Source organism: Gallinula chloropus (assembly GCF_964237585.1).
Source record: "Gallinula chloropus genome assembly, chromosome: 1".
NCBI lineage: Eukaryota > Metazoa > Chordata > Aves > Gruiformes > Rallidae > Gallinula > Gallinula chloropus.
Genome location: NC_140085.1, coordinates 18,055,530 through 18,077,436, shown reverse-complemented (window position 1 = coordinate 18,077,436; position 21,907 = coordinate 18,055,530). Strand labels below are relative to the sequence as shown.

At 47.6% G+C, this 21,907-nt stretch overlaps 1 protein-coding gene across 1 annotated transcript; it reads left to right on the top strand.

Moving 5' to 3' along the window:
• Positions 1–27: 27 nt before the first annotated feature.
• Positions 28–21,694, top strand: ACO2 (aconitase 2). The gene is made up of 18 exons (XM_084278541.1): positions 28–74; positions 5,446–5,588; positions 6,610–6,868; positions 9,110–9,202; positions 10,929–11,087; positions 11,463–11,613; positions 13,110–13,214; positions 13,467–13,558; positions 13,842–13,947; positions 15,065–15,222; positions 16,184–16,257; positions 16,963–17,074; positions 17,260–17,382; positions 17,576–17,731; positions 19,044–19,235; positions 20,026–20,158; positions 20,430–20,551; positions 21,197–21,694. Exons 1-18 carry the CDS (start codon positions 39–41, stop codon positions 21,338–21,340), a joined length of 2,358 nt encoding a protein of 785 aa, XP_084134667.1. The 5' UTR covers positions 28–38; the 3' UTR covers positions 21,341–21,694.
• The last annotated feature ends 213 nt before the right edge of the window (positions 21,695–21,907 follow it).

The following is a 21,907-nucleotide window of genomic DNA, read 5'->3' as shown; positions in this document are numbered from 1 at the left end:
GCCATCGGGGCGCGACTTCATCTTTGTCAGTGAACAAAATGGCGCCGTACTGCGTCCTGGCGGCTCGGCTGCGGGTGAGCGGGGCGGCGCCGGGGCGGGCGCGGCGGGCGCGGGCGGTGGGGAAGGACTGAGCGAACGAGCCGCGGCGGGGCCGGGGCCGTTATCCGCCGGGCGACCGCCCGCAGCGGCCTCCGGTGCGGGCCGTCCCCGCCTGTCCCCGCCTCCGCGTGTAGGTCAGCGTGTCCCCGGCGCGGCCCGGCGCCCCGTTTCCATGGCGATGGCGGGGAGGCCGCGGCGGCAGCGCGGCCGCCTCCCGGGCCCCGGGGCAGGGGTGCGTCCGGCCGCCGTGCCCGGCCGCCCCTCAAGGTGAGCGCAAGGTGAACGGGGTGGCGGGGACGCGGCCTGGCCGCGCCGCCTTCCCCGCCCTGGCCGGACCCCGCCCCGGTGGGCTGGGGTCGCTGTCAGCCCGCGGGCCCGGCGGGGCGCTGAGCCCGAGGGCACGGGCCCTGACGGCGAAACGAAAGCCCTCTCGCGGGCCGTGGGGTTTTTTCTTCCCCTCGGTGTCTGTTTCTTCCCTCTTTTATCGGCTGAGCTGCACAAGGTGACTCCTTGCGTGAGTGACCCCCATGGCGCTCTCTTTTGGCTACTTAACTTCACTAATCCTACCGTTAACACGGCTAGGGGCCCTGGCGTGGAAAAGATCCCAGGTCTGTCTATAAATGGAGCCGAGGAAAACCAAAAAAGCGGCCTGGACAGGCACAAAAACCATAGCGGTTCTTCCAGGCTTGTCCATCGTGACCTCTACAATTCACATCTGCCTGAAATAGGAGCTCACCACAGAGATTCTTGTACTCAAGGCGTGATTCTGTTTAGTATGTGCACAATAATAAAGATTTCATGATCTTTTAAAGCCTGGGAGGCAAAATTTTCCTTTGTTTCAGGGCTGCTAACAGGGATCAGGAAGCCTGTGTTCCCCTTGCGATTAAGTCGGGCAATTTAAATTACTCATTTGCCACTTGTGACCTTGGCCAACGTGCTCCCTTTCCTTAGGGAGCTGAAGGAATAGTTTGGCTTCTAGCATTCTGACTGTACTTTGTGGAGCTTAATTTATGTTTTATATTACTTTCTTACTTTAGAGCAGGTGTTTTGGTGCAGTATAGCTTTTTAAATTTAAGCCAAAGTTACAGAATAACATCTTTATTTCAGTTAACTTGGTTTATTTGTTCTTAAATAGTTTTTAATTGATACTTTGAACAGAAATGACTACTTATAAAATGAAGGCAATTTTTTAATTAGGATAATGAATTGGTTCTCATTTTATGGTGTCATTGCATGAGAACAAACAGTTATTTGCTAGAATTCATACTGTATAATGTGAAAGAAAAGCCATGCTAGCACAGTGAATATGGGGAATATAGTATCCTAGGAGGCTGTCTTTTATTACCAGGCTCGGGGTGCTTCCCTCCCCCCCCACCTCCCCCCCCTAAAAGGACTGAGTCTGTGATGTAGTCAAACATGATTCAGGGTGATCTCTTTAGGAGGCTTTATTTTTTTGCCCATGTGTAGTAGCCTGGAGATAAATAAATATGAGAATGCCTTTGCCAGTCACAGGGGTAGTGCCAGCATTGACCATGCACGTGTTGTTAACATTGGTTCAGCTCCCCTTGCAACCTAGAACTGTTTGGAGTTGGAGTGGCATAGGAAGCTTACCTCTGAGGGACATAAATTGGAATTAGCCTGGTTTGGGCTGACTGTCCTATTTAAATTGCAGTTCTTCTAATAGCCTTAAAGGGTCAAGATCTTTTTTGTGCCTATCTGAGCGATGCTTTTGGTAGCATTCAGTTTCTCAAGCCATGATGGCTGAAGATTGACTGAAGGAGTGGCCCTGTAAAACTCTAAACCCTCTGAAGTAGCAGAGGTTTATTAAAGGCCTTGTACTGAAATTAGGTGAAGCTTTTTGATTGCTGGCAAAAAGCAGCACTGGCTAGAGCTAAACTGATCTTCAGAGCCCTAATTTTGGTTGCTCTTTGGAGGTGTGTCTAGAAAACTAGACTGCATTTACAATTTGATTATACCACACAGCTTTTTTTAGGCTGAGTCGTGGTGAATGTTGGAAACTTGGCTACTGTTCTTAAATCAGGGAGGATGAGTAAGGATGGTATTTTGGGTTTCAGCTAGGATTTCTAGGACTAATTTCCCAGAAATTAGTAGCACAGATGCTACTCTTTTAAACATGAGCTTTTTGGACTTGCCTACCATATCTGCTGCCAAAATGTAAGTTAGATGCTGGTTTCAGACTCCTCTTGCATCTGGATCGTTCACTGTGGTGAGCTAAGTGCAAGAAGGCCAGCTTTTCAAGATGAGCTTTTAAAACCTATAAAGATAAGTGTTGGCTTCCTTACAGAGATTGCAAAAATAATGACCCATTTAACAGATGGGTGCTTTTTTTGGTGCCTTTTAAGGTTTTCACCTGCCAAAATACCAATAGACTTCGGAACCCTGTAGTGAATGCTGCCATTTCTTTTCATGACGTCTGAATAAGGACACCCAGGTGCTGGGATAATAATTCAGTGGCAGGTGAGAGGTGACCACTTGGCAGTGGTTTGCTGGGTGATCAGTCTGGAAATCAGCAGCTCCTGGATGAAATGTATAGATTGCTGGCTGCCTGCTTCCCTTGGCTCTTGGCCCCAAGGCACTTCTGGCTACTCAGTTAAAAAAGCCAGACCACCACAGAAGCCCCTCAGACCACCTACTATTTCAGGAAAGAGAGAGGGCATGAAGCTGGAAATTGTTGGGCTTGTGAGTGTTCCTTAATCTTGTAGTTTTGCCACCTCATTTCTGAAGGTGCAGTGGGAGAAGCACAGGCATGGAGAGACATCAGGTGTTATGGGTGATACAGTGTGGGCTCTGGAAGAGGGGAGGTCGGACTTTTGAACCCGTCGGCGTGTGCTGTTGCTTATTGTTGGTGATGGATCCTTAGGCTTGCTGGGTGCCAACAGGAGAACATCCATATTGGATGAAACTAATTCCCAACAGAGTAGAGATGTGGGGTGAGATTTAGATCCCATTAAAAGAGTGATTTTTTTTTTTTTTAATGTGCCTTGTAAAAGTCTAATGTAGAGAAAAAGGATTCTCTGGTCTTCTGAAACTGATTGCCCCAGGTGATTATTTTTCCTCAGACTTAACTGGTCATCACAGAAACAACCCTCCAGTTTTCCAGGCTTCTCTTACTGAGCTCCATGTCCAGACATGATCCCTAACCTCAAACATGCACCCTTCTTACTTCTGTCAGCCTGAAGTTGCAGTCAAGCAGGACTCAACTACTTTGTATTGCCACTTTTGCAATTACTGTTTGAATATTTATAGAGTATTTGAATAAATGCTACATTTCATTGAGCCATTTCATGAAGTAGAAAGACATATAGATATATGTGTTCAAACTGAAGAGATTCTATCTGAAAAGTTTCTTTGCACCTCTCTTTGGGGAGCCCAGCTTCAGCCTTTCATCATAATCAACTTTGGTCCCAGGCAAGACTAGAATGCTTGGAGCCACTGCCATTAGTTACTGTGCAAATCTGGTCTTCTGTAGGCTGATTTATGATTAAATTTAGCTTTCAGTTTGCCAGGTGACAAGGAAGAACTCCACCAATCAGTTGTGTTACAGGGTTAGTTTGGGGGAGAGGAAGAAAAAATCCCTGCATTAAACAGAAATGCTTTTCCTGGTTTGGGGGAAGAGGTGATTTTTCCATGAGCGTTGGAAAAACTCAGTGTTTTTTTTTCCAGCCACACCAGCAGTTGGAGACTTTCAGGAGGTAATGGATATCTTGTGATGTAAAGACATTTCCACAGCATTAATTCTGCTGGGTAAACGCTGAAGTTTAACAATAGAAAAAAAAAAAAAGGCAGAACAAAGCAAACACCGAAGTTACATCATAAAGAGCAGCTTATATTTGTTAAACAATGAGAAGCTGGGTAGTGTTTTGTTTGGTTTGGGTCAGTTTGGTGTGTTGGTTGGGTTTATTTTCCTGGTCGAAGAAGGAGAAGTCTCAACTCTCCCCTGGAAGTTCTGAGCTGAAAGTGCAGCAGGGTAGTGCAGTGTGATGATCGTGTTTCCCTGAGCTCCTGCAGGAGCAGTGCCCCCTCCTGCACCGCCCTGCTTGCTGACTGCTGACAGCCCTTACCCAAAGCCCTGTGCAGCTGCTGTAGGTCTGCACGGCTCCTGCCAGAAGGTCTGTGTGTGTGTTTAGGGTTGTTTGGTAAAACACCAAGCTGCACCCTTACTGCTAGTGTGCTGGCTGTTCTCATCTCACCTGGACTTTCTGAACTTCGTATTGTGTGGGACGCTGGCAAATGTTATCAGAAGAACAATAAAACAAGATCTGTACAAACACTGGTGACGTCTCATTGATCATGATTGTCTCAGGAAATGTTTTCAGTGCTGGTAACAAGAAAACTGGGAAAAAATAGTCACAGGAAGAAGTGAAAAATGCTTGAACACAGCTAAAGGATTGGCTAGCGTTTTGCCAGTGCAAAACCTCGTAGGTTCCCTGTGTCCTGCACAAGGAATACTTGCTGATTGATATCCCACACACAACAGGGATTTTTAGTGCAATATTGCTGTGTTGATTAACCTGGACTTGCCATGCTGAAGTAGAGGATGAATAGGAAAAACAGGATTAAAGTTAAAGTATAATTCTGCAGGAGGAGAAATTCAACTCTTATCTTCAGTCTGTTTCCAGACTTCTAGTGATGATGACTGAGACTTTCAAAGGATGTAAGGAATGCATGTGCCAAATCCTTGGAAGTTTTTAAGGTGGCTGCCCTCTGACTCAGTTTTCAAAGCTGTGTGAGAGCCTTTTAATCCTGGGCACTGACCTGTCTCTTCAGGTCAGGTGCTGTAAAGGTGTCTCACCATAGCCTGCCCTTTCCTGTGTTCTGGGAACTGTTTCACCATGGAACAGATGTCTCTCAGTCCCGTTCTGCATCACCTGCCAGTCTTTCAATAAACTTAATACCAGTGACCAAACCAAAACCCTGGGTTAGCTGGCTTTGGAAACTGCACATGTTCTTCTCCACCGTGGCTGGAATACATCAGGGGTACAGCAAACTGCTGTTTGCTTCAGAGTTGTTTCAGCATTGGATGGAAGCACATTTCTTGTTGAAAGTGTTAAGGCATCTGGTGCTACAAGTAGAAATGTAAAGTAATTTGGTAAAGGCTACCTGTTCTGGGTAACCTGGTGTCTCCCTGTTTAATGTAATCGGCAGTATTGTACAGTCGTTGTACAAACACCTGAAGTGTGTTGGGTGCCTTTAAAAACCTTTGCCATTTTTCTGTTCCTCAGCCTGTAACAACCCAGGAATAACACCTGGAAAACAATTGTTTCATTGCTGTGTTATAGGAATTCACCCCACGAGGTACCAGTGCTAATACTCTCCTTTTTCCAGCATGCCTTGAATGGTGGGATACGACGTTACCATGTTGCTCCTGTGCTGTGCCAGCGGGCCAAGGTGGCCATGAGCCACTTTGAACCTAATGAACACATAAATTATGAAAAGCTGGAGAAGAACATCAACATCGTCCGTAAAAGGTAAGAGTGGAAGAGGGAAGAGAGGGGAGGGGTCACCGTGCAGAATTCAGCTCTGCAGTGACAGGAGAAGAGGAACAAAAATGTCCTGGGGCCCTGGCATAGGAAATATTTACTGGGGAGAGCAACTTGGAGCTGTGGCAGCCACAAATCTAGTGAAATGTCCCCAGGTAGTGGTGGAGGACTGTGGGAAGGTTGCAGTGCAGTACTGCACCATGCCAGTGCAGAGGAGGTGCTAGAAAGGGCTCTGTCCAATTTGTTAAAAGCCCTCTTTGCTCCCTTCTGGGGAAGCAGCGCGTGGGCACTGGTCATTATAGGCTAATGCTCCTTCCCACTGTGTTCCAACAGTGGCTGTTCTCCTGTGTTCCACTGTAGGCGTTGGGCACAGAAAGGAGGGCTGGGAATCCGTAGTACATGTAAACATAGTGACCTTAATCTGCTGATAGAAGTTTGTGTGTCTGAGAAGTTGTCATTCCTGCTCCACTTACCTTGGCAGCAGTTTGTATGACATGTCCTTCAGTCTGTGTGTCCTTTGTTAAATGCGGTAGCTCTCATTTCAGGTCATTGTATCTACTTAGTTACTTCTCAGAAGATCTCACCACTGACATAAAGAGGCTCCTCAACTGATACGTCTGCAGGATGAAAGGTCCGAGGTCACGAAACTCTGCTTAGTTGTACTTGCTTGCTGTGGGAATCGAGCCAGACCTCTGTGTCACCTCCACATTTGCTGTCCTGAAGCATGGCTCAAGAAATGAGCAGTGTCCATGCTTCTTTTCCTGTATAGAAAGATTATAAAAGAAAGCAAAAATGCCATCAATCCATATACTTTAGAACTTCTGGGACTGAGCCCTTGTTGTAGCTGGCTGCCAGTTGGTATTTTAGTGCTGTAAGAGGAGCGTGCAGGTTTCGGTGTGTTAATAGGTCTTAATGGTTTGAGTGCTGTAGAGAAGGGTTCTGTTACATGCTTAAAAGGGGTGAGAGTTGAAATACACAAGATGCACATAACCAAAATTCTTCTCCCCAGACTTGACCGCCCCCTGACTTTGTCTGAGAAGATCGTATACGGGCACCTGGATGACCCAGCAAAACAGGAGATTGAGCGAGGCAAGACCTACCTGCGCTTACGGCCAGACCGCGTGGCCATGCAGGACGCCACTGCTCAGATGGCAATGCTACAGTTCATCAGCAGCGGGCTGCCCAAAGTGGCTGTGCCTTCCACCATCCACTGTGATCACCTCATCGAAGCCCAGTTAGGCGGTGAAAAGGATCTTCGAAGAGCCAAGGTCACTATCGCCACGACTTCAGTTCTGTCTGTCTGAAAGCCTCTTCCCGGTTGCAGGAAGAGATTTAAATTTCACTTCCCAGAAGAACAGCCATGAATCAGATGTGGTAACAGATTGCCTGTGGTGGTCAGCTCTGTAGTAGATAGGTCACATGCAACAAAGGAGCGGTAAATGGCTCTTTGGGAATTTTCCTACTGAGATTCATCCAGTACATGGTTTAAAGGAACAGGAATGTAGAAAAAGCTGGTCTTAATCTATTAATGGTGGAAGCCCAGGTTGCATGTGCATGCTGGAGAGTAAAAGCAGGTATTTCAGCTAAGGGAAGAGGAAAAATCTATTTCAAGTTGGGGGGAAAATGAAGACAGACTACACTAGAGAGTTCTGCTCTCTATCCTGCAGTATAGTAGTGTAAAAACTTCTGAACACGTGCCTGCGTTGCATTGGTGTAGCCTGTGAGCGGGGAGCAAATAACTCCTTTAGTATCCCACAGCATTTGCTAGTGATGAGCTGAAGAAGTAACTGAAGTGCTTTCAGGGCTAGCAAGGGTAGGTATAAATGTGTATGGAAGCACAGAAGAAGTATTTTATTTGGGAATGTCAATGTGTTGCTTGTCCAACGGCTGATTCCTTGACCTTTCTGAACTTCCCACTCAGTGTTCTACTGCTTCTTCCTCTGTCAGGGCTTCTGTTCAGTACTGACACAGTCACCCTAATGCATCTGCCAAGGAAGAACATGTTGACAGCACAGCAGGGAGGTGGGGGACATTTTGTTACTCCAAGTGGACCTAGCCTGAGTCCACTGTCAGAGCCAGGAGGGGTTGTATCTTGCACATTAATACCAAAATTTACAAACAGGAAACAGTTTGGGGGATTCAGCTGCATTTTAAGGTTTTAGTCCGAATCTATTCTCAGAAATTCCTGGTGTTGAAATAGCTGCTCCTGGCTTCCCCTTCCAGACCACAGTAAAGCAGTTTATGAACTTGGGGAGTTCTTGCTCTGCTTGTCTCAGTCCTAAGTTGTGGCCAAGTTGTGCAATCAAGAATTTGGTGCTTAACTAAATAAGACAGCTTCTTTTCTTCCCTTCACCTCTTGTCTTCCCCTTCCCCCTGTTCCTGCATTTGTTCTTTGCAGTGCAATTGTATTTGTGGCAGCCCCGAGCTGAGCCGAGCCCTTCCTTTGCCATCTACTTTGAGCAGAGCAAGTCAAGGTCCTGCCTTCTTCTGACTAGGTTCTGCTTCTGCTGCTGCCAGTTGGCACACAATGAATGTTGGCAGGCCAGAGAGCGGTTTGGATCTGCTCCTGGCACATCAGCACGCTTTACTGGGGGAGGGATGCACAAACAGAGTGAAGTGACCCGACTCCCAGTGACAAACGAGGCTTAGAGACCTGCTGCTGCCTCATGGGAAACTTCAGCAAGTGTGTGCTGAGACAATTCCTCCATTATCTCCAGCTTCCCCTCTCTTTTTATTCTGAAGGGTAGCTGCATGAGAACAGTCTTTAAGAAACTCTCTCCTCCTAGTGCTTATCTTATCTACTCTGCCACTCCTCTGACAAGAACTATCAGGACATAATAATGTCATACTTCCTTGGCAACCATGGTTATTCTCACAAGCAATTTTTATGGTGTGACCTCCACCAGTAGTGGTAATAGGGTAGCAAGAAAGGCAGCATTGTGCCAGTCTTAGACGGTGGGGGGGTGACACACTTGGTAAATGAGAAATGACACTCACCAACTCCTCTGGCAGCAAGCAACTTCCAGTTTCATTTCTTAATCTGTAAAAACAAAGCCAAAATGCTTATTGAGGGGTTTGAAATGTCTGCAGAGCATCTGTAATGCAAAAGGAACAGCTGGTAGAGAAGGAAGGACGGGTAGAAAAAGAGAAGCAGGTTAGAAACCCACCCTGAGATACAAGGAACGAGCAGAGCATTTTTAAATTCCTTATTGGCAGGGTTTTCCTTTCATTGTGCTATTTCCCTTGTACTGTTTGGAATTAGAAACTAGAAAAGATGCCTTAGTGGAGCTACGGGTTGGATGAAATTGAATGCCCTGTTAGAACTGACTGGCAAACAGTCTTGATCCCATTTGGTTTTGAGAGTGATGTGCACCTCCCTCTAGCTGCTACAGAACTGTGGAGCAAGCTACAGGCAGGCACGGGAAGACAGGGAATGTGCTTGTAGGAACTCCTGATGTATGGAAGAACAAAATGTGTTACTAAAAGTGTGTGTTTCCCTCTCTGAACAGGACATAAACCAGGAGGTGTACAACTTCCTCGCGACGGCTGGTGCCAAGTACGGAGTGGGATTCTGGAAGCCTGGGTCGGGAATCATTCACCAGGTAAAATGGGATCTTTGAACATGGCAGCAGCGGCTCTCTTACCTGACAGTGAAGAGAGCTCAAGTGCAAGGGAATTTCACCAGCATAGGGAACCAGCTTACTGTCCTCAAGGTTGATGAGGTTTCTCACTGGCTCTCTTTCACTTATCTTGAGAAGGGTATTTTTTCAGAAAGGTTATTTTGGTCAAACTGTAACGTGGTGTGTGATGAGGTAGTGCCAGCAGCCTGCCATGTGAGTCACGGAAGCTTGGAATACCTTAACTGCTTGTGGGCTGACTCCTCGTGGTATGGTTGGGACAGTAGGGCTCATGTGAAATGCCTTTGGTGGCAAGGAAAGCAGCTTTGGGAACGTGGTTTTTAGGGTTATTCCATAAAAACTAGGAGAGTATGTAAGGACACCAAACAGGGTGGCTTTAAGTACTCAAGAATGGCAACACAGGAGTTGCTATGTGAACAGAATAAAATGCCATCAGTTTCCAAGTACAGGATTCTCTTGTTATAGCATTTGCACTTTAAAAGAATATGACTGTCCTGAGGTAACACTTAATGAGGCTTTTTGGTTTTTAAAGCCAACACCTCCAGCAAGATTTCCCTACCTTGCTCTTGGCTGATTTGCTTTGTGGGCCTAGTAGATGTTTTTCATTGTTCCTCTGAGTTGCAGGCAGTAAAAATTGAATTGCAGCACAAAGCAAAAGGAGTGGAGAGGAGAATGGGTAACTGGCAGGCACCTGTCAGCACGGAATTTGTGACCAGGTGCAGTCAGGAACTCTGCAATGTTTTCTTAGCTACAAAATGAGTTACTGAAGTTGATTTAACTTGGTGTGACGCACCAGAGAACTCTCCATGGGGTTATGGGAACACCTCAGGTCATTTGTGCTCTGAAACCACTTGTAACATCTGGTCACGTGACAACATAGCCCCGTGCTGTGGTTAACAGCTGTCTTGGGGCCGACTTTCTCCAGCTGGAGAAAAGTGATTGTGTTTTATAGCTTCAGAGTCCAACTCTGAGAAAGTGAGGCCTTGAAAATCACCTTTCTCACACAAATACACTGCTGTTAGCTACAAGCAAATAAGGCTGGAAATATTAGAGGCAAAACCCTGGTCTTTACTCTTCTGCTACCATAAGAGGCTCATCATTTTTCATGAAAGAACTGTTTTGTGGCTTTGCTAGTGTTTGAAGAGGCTTGTGTGGAATCAACAGGGAAGGGCAGCCTTGTGGTATATTTGTGAGGGATTCTTCTGTGCAGTGAGGCTTTGGTTGGCTTCCTGGATTGGAGGAACCTGGTGGTGGTGGTCTGCTGTGGAAGCAGAAAGACTATCAAAGCTCTTGCTAGCGTTGGGTAGCTGAACTGGCTTGCTCAGCAGTTGATTAAGGATGTGGAGACTATGGGACAGATTCCTCAGCCCTAGCAAAGATGGTGCCTTAGCAAAAGTCTAAAATGGAAGGAGAGGGTCTTCCAGTGAGAAAATGGAGATAGATGGCTTTTTAAGTTTTCTTACTATCCTGGGATGAGCAAGGATCCCGGGGCTGAGACTCAGCACTCATCATTACATCCTCCACATGGAGTTTGAAACAGAAATTAATTTCCAATCCAAACCAAATTCAATTAATTTCTTGCCCCTGTACTCTGCAAATACAAGCTGATTTACATTCTTCTTCATGTCTTCTTTCTTGCTGTCTTCCCCTTCAACAAACAAGCAAGCAAACTATCAATTTTTATTTTCAGATCATTCTGGAGAACTACTCCTACCCTGGGGTTATGCTGATCGGCACAGATTCACACACCCCGAATGGAGGCGGCTTGGGAGGAATCTGCATTGGTGTGGGTGGAGCTGATGCTGTGGACGTCATGGCAGGAATCCCTTGGGAGCTCAAATGCCCAAAGGTAGGAGCCACAGGAATAGTAATCCTCGTTGTGAAGGGTGAGGTATGAGATGTGTAAGAAGAGTTGATTTTTCAGGCACTGGGTATATAGGGCACTATAGACCGTTAGTGTCTCCTTTATGACCACAGCCCGGCTGTGATTCATGGGTAGCTTTGGGTTTCCATTTCCAGACTTGGGTAGGTGAGTACCCATCTCCCTTCAGCTGGCTGTTGGTGGTCTCAGCCCTTGTGGGTGTCTTCTGATTCTTCAGAGCTTTCTCCTCTTTGGTATTGTGACCACCCAGATTCTTAGGAAAAAAATCTGCGGGGCTGTTTTGGTTGCTGTAAGGAAACGGTCTCGATATTTGATTTTATTTTTTCCATTAATGTTGCTCAGGTTATTGGTGTAAAACTGACTGGCAAGCTTTCAGGCTGGAGTTCTCCTAAAGATGTGATCCTGAAAGTGGCTGGCATCCTCACTGTCAAGGGTGGAACAGGAGCCATCATTGAGTACCATGGGCCTGGTGTGGATTCAATCTCTTGCACTGGTAAGACAACACTAACCTCTTGCCTGGAGTGGGTGGCTGTGGGAGCTGGGTGTTGAGCTGTTTCTGGAGGCTGGGAAGGGAATTGGGCCAGAAGTGCCAAACGTTCTCCCTTAGCCTGAACGGATGGTTGGCACACAGGAAGCTGGGAGAGGGGTGGCACTTCCTCCTGGTGAAAAATTGACCTCTTTCTGTTAAATATTCTTGTGGCTTTGAGAACACTGAATGGTTAACTGTGAAGGTGGGGCGTCAGGATAAGAGTAAAGGGGGAGGTGTTCTGGTGTATGCTTAGAGGGTGGAGATGTCAAGAGATAGAGGATGACATTTTCATTTCAGCCTAAAATAGGCTGTGGAAGAAGCAGGTTGCAATGGGTACATGTGTGACAGCTGCTAAAGGAAAAGCCTTTTAGAAAAGCAGGGCAGAGGGGAGGCCAGGAAGCAGAGGTTTGTAACGAGGTGCTGAATCTGAACCAGCAAACTGTGCAGCTGTCTGCCGTAGCGCTAGTTAGGAACAAAATAGGAGAAGTGTCCCTCCCTTTGGCCTGAAGGGCAGACACCAAGCTGGGCTTCTCCTCTCCATTTGCATGGCCTGGCTACAGCCTGGAATATTTGGTTTTACAAACTCAGAGCGATTTGGGATTTTTCTTCTGTGAAATCAGAGAAACTTGACCTGTGATACCTGCTTCAAGTTTGTTAGCTGTAAAAAAGCAGCTTCTACAGCTTCCTTTCTGTGTCCTGGGAAGGCATGGGTGGTCATTGGGGAGTGTAGTGATAGGACAAGAGGCAATGGCATCAAACTGACAGGAGGTTGGTTTAGATTAGATGTTAGGAAGAAATTTTTTACCCGTGAGGGTGATGAGGCCCTGGCACAGGCTGCCCGGAGAGGCTGTGGAAGTGTTCAAGGCCATGTTGGATGGGGCTTTGGGCATCCTGGTCTAGTGGAAGGTGTTCCTGCCCATGGTGATGATTTTTGAGGTCACTTCCAACCTAAACTAGTCTCTGATTCTATGATTCTGTGACCCCAGTGCCATGAGAAACGTCTTTGGGGTGTTTGTGTGTGTTCCATCACTGGAAACTTTTTATTCAACCCACTACATTTCTCACAAATTTCTGGCTCTTCCAGTGAAGGTAAAGAAGATGGTGGGGAGGGACAGGACACTCATTGCAGGTAGCAGAGACTCTGCTCACTGCTGTAATATGCCTGTTGCTCAGAGCAGACAACAAACTGTTGTCCCTTCCAGTACCTGCAAGAACTAGTGTAGCTTTCAGCTCCTTCCCTGCAGAAAAGTCTGTTGTGGGCACTGTGTCAATCAGACGTGTAGGGGCTGAGCCAGACATCATGTAGTCAGCATGTCCTTCCTGCTGCAGAATTAGGTTTCTGTGGCTAATGCCCTGATTTCTCTCAGCTTTGCCGTCTTTTCCATGGACTGTCTGTAGGAGAATTGGGTGGCCTTGAACTTTCTCATTGACCCTGACCTCTTCTCCCATTCCTCCTCTAGGAATGGCAACAATCTGTAACATGGGGGCTGAGATTGGAGCCACCACATCAGTCTTCCCTTACAACGCACGGATGAAGAAATACTTGGGCAAGACTGGGCGAGCTGGTAAGAGAGCTTGGAGCTGGAAGTGGGTAGGAAAGTGGGTTCAAGTGAAGGTGTGTTCTGGGGGCAGCCTCCTCCTACAGTGGTGTCTGATGTCACTTCTGGCCTTGCATGGTCCCACGGGTCATCTGGTTACAAGTGAGGAGTGTGTAGATGGGGAAGTACATGGTGGGCCCCCTGTGTTTAGGCATTCCAAGCTTTTCCTTCTCCTTCATATTGCTGCACTTTTCAGATCTCCCTCTTTTCTTGCTCCAGACATAGCTGCGCTGGCGGATGAATTCCAGCAGCACCTGGTACCGGATTCTGGTTGTCAGTATGACCAGGTGATAGAAATCAACCTCAGTGAGGTAAGGCATCCTTCCTGCTTGCTGCCTTGGATGTTGTGACGTGACTGTGCTTTGTGTGATTGATTACCAAGGTGGGGGTTTGATTCAGCACCCTTGGCACTCTGCTAGAACGTACAAAACCCACTCGGGTCTGCTTCACTGACAGCTCCTGCTCTGGTGTGCCTGTGGGAGAATCCTATTTAAACAGCTTTCAGATAGAGCTATAAAAGGAATTAATTTGGTGCTGGGTTTTGGGGGTTTTCTTGGCTACTGTAATTTCTGACTTTGTCACTGTTTCTTAAAGCTGAAACCACATATCAATGGACCTTTCACACCAGACCTGGCGCACCCTGTGTCAGATATTGGTGCTGTGGCAGAAAAGGAGGGCTGGCCTGTTGATATCAGAGTTGGTGGGTAGCATTTGCTCTTTCCTCTGCCTTCATCCTTGTGGCATAAATGTTGCTGTCTTGGGATAAGCGGTTGGTCACATAGCTTGGGATCCAGTCCTTTAATTACTGCCATATGTCCTTGGACTTTGCTGCGGTGCCATCTCTCCATGGCTATCTGAATTTGCTGGGAAGAGAAGTGACCACCTGGGCCAGGTGTGTAAGAGGAGATCTGGGATAACAGGAGGGATTTTAATCTTGAGGCAAATTTTGTGTTTTGTGTGTCTGTGTGTGTCTGTGTGTCCATGTGTGTGTGTCCCTTCTTGGAAACTTTTGAATGACTGGGATAACAGGAACATTACCTGTTGAAGAGCACCTTTGTTCTAAGTGTTGCATGGATTTGTCTGTTGCAAAGATCTGTCAGCAGCTTGACTGTCAGTGCTCCCAGCAGCTGGCTGTTGAGCTCTCGGGGCATGGTACTTGCTGTCCTCAAGAGCAGGCTTGGATATTTATATACTTGCTTGTGGGGTGGTAACCTGTCAGCTGGCTTCTCAAGTGTTACTCACTGGGGGCGTGAAAAGAATGCAAAAACATTGTGAAGGCCACATACCAGGTGGGAAATGTAGTTATTCTGTGGTGTTACAAATATAATCAGGAGCTGCTGAAAATGAAAGAGAATTTATTTTTTGCTGGTTAGCCCCAGAACACTGTCTGGATGGCACAGTACGTCCTCCTGTGCTCTTCATACTGTGACAAAGGATGCTTTCTTTTCATCATTTCCTCCATTTCTTGCCATCTTAATTTGAATCCTTTTTTGTCTTTGTGGAATGATACCTGTCTGTAGTAATTGGCTTAACCAAAATGCAAGTGGGTGATGCTTGGATCTTGTAAATCAGCCACCAGACTAGTGACCAGGTAGGGTGTTCTGTGCAGCCTCCAGAGCTGGGCAAGGGATTGATTGCTGTGACCACAGAGTATGGCTGTGAGGCTTGGCAGTGTCAGAGCCTGAAACTCTCTTGGATTCCCTGGCAGCAGCAAAGGTGGCTGTCCCCTGTTTTTTCTGCGGAAAGATGGTTCGGGGAGGAGCTTCCTAGAACCAGGGCTGCAGTAACCACCTCCCTGTTTCTGTCAAACACCACAGGCTTGATTGGCAGCTGCACCAACTCCAGCTACGAGGACATGGGACGCTCTGCAGCTGTGGCAAAGCAGGCCCTGGCCCATGGATTGAAGTGCAAATCTAAGTTCACAATCACACCAGGCTCAGAGCAGATCCGTGCCACCATCGAAAGGGATGGTTATGTGAGTATCACTGCTCTTTACTCTTCCAGTCAGTAAGTGTTAAACTCTCTTCCAGACATTAGCCAGGGTCTCTAGGGGTGGAATTACTGATGTAGCAATCAGCCTTGTGTTGCTACGCCTGTGGGTCCTGCTGTCCCCTTGACAGTATTCGATCTGATATATTCACTACCTGGGCATGTAAGAGCGGGATTGGAACTGGACAGAGTTGAGGAACTGGGGCCCGGAGAAGATAGCAGCACGTGTCTTTACATGTGGAAGTACCCAGGCAATGCTTCCTCTGACCAAGGCCACGGTCAAACCTGTCCTCAACAGCTGCCCTCTCAATTGAATGGCCTGCTGAACGGCCTGAGCAGGCCCACACACTTGCCTACGCTGTCACCAGCTCTCTCCTTACATGGGCAGGAGGGGTGTGGGACGTTAGCAGACCAGACACTGCCCTTCAGCCAGGTATCTGTGAGGAGCTGCACTGCCCTTTAGCCAGGTATCTGTGAGGAGCTGCACTGCCCTTCAGCCAGGTATCTGTGAGGAGCTGCACTGCCCTTTAGCCAGGTATCTGTGAGGAGCTGCACTGCCCTTTAGCCAGGTATCTGTGAGGAGCTGCACTGCCCTTTAGCCAGGTATCTGTGAGGAGCTGCACTGCCCTTTAGCCAGGTATCTGTGAGGAGCTGCACTGCCCTTTAGCCAGGTATCTGTGGGGAGCTGCACTGCTTGATTTGGAGTAGGTGGAGAATGCGAACATTGTGACAAGTCCATCCCATGCTCTACCCCTGTGTTAATGTACAGCTTTACTGGGATCAAACTCCAGTGTTTATAAAGTGACTCAAACCTTGCAGGTGACACAAGAAGGGGAATTTTCACAGGCTCAGTGCTTTCTGCTAAAAGATGGGCGTCCTCTTCCCCTGAAAGAGCAGAGATTTATCCCAGACTTTCTACTAGTAACAAAGTTGTTCTCTGTCCCCAGGCACAAATCCTGCGAGATGTTGGAGGGCTGGTTCTTGCCAACGCTTGTGGGCCATGCATTGGCCAGTGGGACAGGTAAAGTGAAAGATGGACCTCACTCCAGCTTTGTACCTTTTAGTTCCCTAAGTGCTCTGTGAAGCCAAATGCCATTGTAACTGTAACGCACCAGGAATTAAAAATACATGCTTGAAAGCCCATTGGCTGTAGCTGTCTGATGGGCACTGGAGGAGTAGAAATGGAAGACAGCAGATTTTTGAGCATTTAGATCAGTGGAGCTGCAAAATGGCCACAAATGTGGTCATGTTTGTAAGCTGCTTAGAATAGGTAAAATATGGGGAGATTTGTTATGTGTCAGAGGGTGGAGTAGGGGGTTTGTGTGGTCCTTTTAAAATAGGACAAATTAATTGGTCCAGCGTCAGCCCCTGGAGTGTCAGGAAGGAAAATTCCCAGTAGGAAAGGACATGAGACACATTCTCACGTGGCTTTTCCTTTGCTAATGGTGGGATGTTCAAAGGTGGTATGTACTTAGTTGATTATTGTTTAGACAACCCAGCAGTGCACAACACAGGCTGTGAAAACTACTCCAGGAGTCGCTGTCTGATCTGGTTTTGCACTGTCCTTGGGTTTGAGTCTGCTTAAGGAAGGAAGACATGTCCAGGCACCAGTTCATGTTTCCAAAATACAGTGATTGCTACCAAAACCAAACTGGGGGATTTTAGCAGTGAGACATCTGAAAGCAACATTCCCTTTAGATGTGATGAGTGTCTCTTCCTTTCACAGGAAGGACATCAAGAAAGGAGAGAAAAACACCATAGTTACGTCCTACAACCGGAATTTCACAGGTCGCAATGATGCTAATCCAGAGACTCACGCATTTGTGACCTCTCCAGAGGTAAGAGACAGCTAGAGGGAGGTGGTGGGAATAGTTCTGGGTGTCTTGGGAGATGATTCTTCAGCCTGCAGAAGAAACCTAGTGTAGCTCAGCTGCTGGCTTTGAGACTGCTGGGCTGGGACTTTGAATTTAAGAGGTGGGTGGAAAGAATATGTCTTTTTGTCCTTTTTTCTTTTTCTCCCCAGATTGTCACGGCCCTGTCCATTGCTGGCACTCTGAAATTCAACCCTGAGACAGATTACCTGACAGGAGCAGATGGGAAGAAGTTTAAACTGGAAGCACCTGACGCAGATGAGCTGCCCAAGCTGGTAACTGTGGTCTGGAGATGGAGGGAGGGAAGGCCTGTACCCAGTTGTGTTTTATGTGTAGTAAGGGAACTTCTGTGCACTGACCTCTTCCCCAGTGTTACAGCTAGCAGTCACCTGCATCTGTATTGGCTTGTTCTGTTCCTGTGTTGTTGGGGGTGGCTGAGGCTGATGATTTTCCTTCTTTCTTTGGAAGGACTTTGACCCAGGCCAGGACACCTATCAGTACCCTCCCAAGGACGGCAGTGGGCAGCATGTGGATGTGAGCCCCACCAGCCAGCGCCTCCAGCTTCTTGAGCCCTTCGATAAGTGGGATGGCAAAGATCTAGAAGACATGCTGATCCTCATCAAGGTCAGGAGCAAAGTGGGGGAACGCCAGGACTGTTCAAGCAAGGGGTTGCACACCAATTGTTAGAAGCTTTGGATGTACTTTTGAGCTGTCTGTGATTCCCTCCTCCTACATTGGTATGGAAAGTGAAGCAAGGACCTTCCTTGTTTGCTTGTTTCCTGCCTTACTTCCTTGTTTGCTTGTTTCCTGCCATACTTCCTTGTTTGCTTGTTTTCTGCCATACTTCCTTGTTTGCTTGTTTTCTGCCATACTCCCTTGTTTGCTTGTTTCCTGCCATACTTCCTTGTTTGCTTGTTTCCTGCCATACTCCCTTGTTTGCTTGTTTCCTGCCATACTTCCTTGTTTCTTTCTGATGCTTCTTTCTGTTATAACTAAGAGACTTCTCTGGGCTAGTGGTTAGCTAAAACCATGAAAAGTGAAGCTTGTTGCCATGTAAGACAACCTTACCTGTGCTGTGCAGTCTGTAGAATATGTCCCTGTTCTAACCTGCAGCAGAAAGGTTCTTTAATTAGCGTCTCCGATACCTGAGTGTTCTAAGATGCATTTTGTCTGAAATGAGGTCATTAGGAACGTCTCATCCATCAGAGGGTGTGTTCTCTTCCCATTTTACAGAAAGATAAATTGCTTAACAGTAATTAAATATTATACTTCGGTCTCTTAATGAACACATGGGTTTTTCCTCCCTGCCTGTGTTCAGTTAGCGGATGAAAATTGCAGTTAATGCAGTGATGGGTTCTGAAATGCAGTCCCTTAGGCACTGAGGTTCAGGAACGCTGCTGATTCCCAGGGGCAGAGAGCTGCCAGTATTCCCAGTGGCCACACTGAGCCGTGCAAGAGTTTTTGTTGCAGGCAGTTCCTTTACAAGCAGTTTGGGACTTTGCAGTTGGAAGGCCGTTATCTCCAGTGGGGAACGCTGTTATTATAAGCTGAGGAGGTTTATGTGCAGATTGGAAACTTATAGGAAGCACTTGGCATCTTGCTGAACTCCCCAGCAGGGATGCTGAGCTGTAGCAGGAAAGGGCTTAATTGCTTTTTGTACCTGAAGAACCTGCTGCTGAGGGAGGAGAGGACACGGCAGGAGGTGTCATGGCTAAGCTCATCTTTGTAATTTACCCTTTGGAACGGGGATGTTCTTCCTACCCAGCACATGCAGAATGACCGTGGTGTTCTGCCTTAAGAGTGTCTTGATTCTGTAACAGATGGAATTCTCTTGCCTTTATACAGAGATGTAAGGATCCTTGAGAGTGAAATGTGTTGGGGAAGGGTCGAGTCACTGGTCCATCCTAAGTCGTGCTTCCTTTCTGCTGCCCTGCAGGTAAAAGGGAAATGCACCACTGACCATATTTCTGCAGCCGGACCGTGGCTCAAATTCCGTGGCCATCTGGACAACATCTCCAACAATCTGCTCATCGGGGCCATCAACGTCGAGAACGGCAAAGCCAACTCTGTGAGGAACGCGTTAACCCAGGAGTTCGGGCCAGTCCCAGACACAGCCCGTTACTACAAGGTGAGACTTTCCCCTGACACATCTATTTTAAGAGGGTGTTTACTCTTTTAGCAGTCTGTGCCAAGGCCGAGGCTCTCACCCTCCTGCTCTCAAGTAACAGCAGCTGTGAGTTCACTCAGCGTTGAGGCTTTTTCTTGGGACTTTGATGATGGCAGTTCCTGTAGGAGATTATCTCTCCCTACCTACTAGAGGGAAGAGGGAGGAGGATCTTGTGACCCAGAGGGGATAAGAAATCATAGGCACAAGGGAAAGAACTCCTTCAGGTGGTGCACACCTTACAAGGCATGGGTGTCATCAGGCTGCAAGTAAATCTTGCCTCCTGGAGTTTTTCACCAGTGACTAGTGTAGTGTTTAAATACATTCTAATCTTGTCCCCTTCATTCTTCAAAACTTGGCTGAGCACCTCCAGAAATGTCCTTTCGCCCTCTGGACAGCTTGGCACTAGTCTTGAATTGGTTCTTCCAGTGACAGAACTTCAAAGGGTTTTGTACCACTTCCAAAAGCAGAGCAGGAATGGGATCACAGCTAGTGAGAACAGTCCCACACAGGACCATGGAAGGAGGGGTGGCAGCAAGGGTTTGTTCTGGGTCCTGAGGGCAATCCTCCCCAGCCCTCCTTAACTCCTTTATGTCTGTCCTTCCTCGGAACCAAGGGCACCCTTCTGGGAGAGGGTGTCACAGCACAGCGATGTCAGTAGTGTAGCACTGAAGTCAGATGTGTGGGTGGGTGTTTATTGTCAGTTCCTCCCCTGAGTCACCGCAGAAATGTAAATCTGTTTCTTCTGCCACAGAAAATGGGTGTCAAATGGGCAGTTATTGGGGATGAAAACTACGGCGAGGGATCCAGTCGGGAACACGCAGCATTGGAGCCACGTCACCTGGGGGGCAGGGTCATCATCACCAAGAGCTTTGCCAGAATTCATGGTGAGTCGTGTTTCCCCTGTGATGTCTGCAAACAGGATGCATTTGGCTTGATGAAAGCGGTGTTGCCCACGAGCCCTATCTGCTGGCAGCTGGGACCCTATCAGGTCCCAGGTCCTGTCAGGAATCCCAGTACAGTGGATATGCTGATTTTGCTACCAAGATAGTAATTACTGCTGGAATACCACTCTGAGAAGCACTGGGCAGCCAGAACGCAATCCCCATCCCCTGCAGCGTGTTGTTACAAGCATGCTTGGTGGTTTGTTCTCCACAGAAACCAATCTGAAGAAGCAAGGTCTGCTGCCTCTCACCTTTGCTGACCCAGCAGACTACAACAAGATTCATCCTGTGGACAAGCTGAGCATCGTGGGGCTGGCAGACTTTGCACCTGGAAAGGTAATGGGGTGTGAGGTCACTGCAGGGTGTGTCATCACTGCACTCAGCGGGCAGGGATGTGCTGCCGTGCCAGTGTCATGCTGCGAGCCTGGGGCCTGAAGCAGCACGGGCACCACGGGCAGTGCAGCCTGTCAGCCCGATGAGACGCTTCGCACCCACGGGCAGGGGGAGCTGTAGAGCAACTCAGAATTGTGTCGCGTTACTCTGCGTAACGCCTTACAGGAAAAACCCTGGTACAGTATTCCGAATTCTTGGCCTTGCTGCCTTATGCATGAGCACTCCCTAGAAGGAACTGCAATCCCACTTCTGTTAAGACCCCTCTGAGCTATAATTTTTCACTTTAGAACCCTAGACTGGTTTGGGTTGGAAGGGATCTCACAGATACCTAGTTCCATGCCCCTGCTATGGGCAGGGACACCCTCCACGAGCCCAGGCTGTCCAAAGCCCCATCCAACCTGGTCCTGAACACTGCCAGGGAGGGGCAGCACCAGCTTCTCTGGGCAGCCTGTGCCAGTGTTTCACTAGCCTCACGGCAAAGAAATTTTCAACCCTCTAAACACAAGTAGGAATTTTCCTGTGAGAAATGTCAGTTAACTCACTCCTTGAAAGACAAGGGGGGAAATAAAAACTGTCTTCTTCCTTCAGCCTCTGAAATGCATCATCAAGCATCCCAATGGGAGCCAAGAAACAATCATGCTGAACCACACCTTCAACGAGTCGCAGATCGAGTGGTTCCAAGCCGGCAGTGCCCTGAACAGAATGAAGGAGCTGCAGCAGAAGTCAGGCTGAGTGCGCACAGCGCCCCGTGCACTGGACTCGGTTCAGCTTTGGCATTTTCATGAAAGTGCAATTCCATGCCTACTGTTGGAATAAATGTCTGATCAAATGTAACCATAGCTTCCTTTTTGTTATGGTACTTCCTCTTCACTGACACTATGAAAAGGGAGTGCAGCTAGGCTTACTTTTGTCTTTTAAACTCCCCAGCTCCCTTTTTCTATTTTGGCTCAATTTCGGTTGTCCCACAGTTATTTATATTTGGAAATGACCGGCTAAAGTGGCTTTGTCTGCTCAGCTGGTTGTTTTCTGCCCATTCACTTTACTGATGGCTAAAGAGATAAAATGAAAATAAAGAATGTGACCATCTCTTCTGCCTCGTGTTGTTATATCCATAGCCCTCTCTTCAGCCCCTGCTTCACTGGGAGCGGGAAGGAACAGCCTGGAGATATGAGAAGGTACCTGTCTCCTTCTTGCTCCATAAGTCATTGCTGGGTAATAACACAAGGTAAAAAAAGAGCTCTCACAGCTGCCGTGCACTGTTTTATCCCTTGACATGAACCACTGCAATTTCCACTCATG

Coding starts and splice junctions, on each gene's coding strand:
- ACO2 (XM_084278541.1), top strand. CDS start 39: ATGGCGCCGTACTGCGTCCTGGCGGCTCGGCTGCGG. Junction 75..5,445: donor TCCTGGCGGCTCGGCTGCGG/GTGAGCGGGGCG, acceptor TCCTTTTTCCAG/CATGCCTTGAATGGTGGGAT. Junction 17,075..17,259: donor CATTTGTGACCTCTCCAGAG/GTAAGAGACAGC, acceptor TTTTCTCCCCAG/ATTGTCACGGCCCTGTCCAT.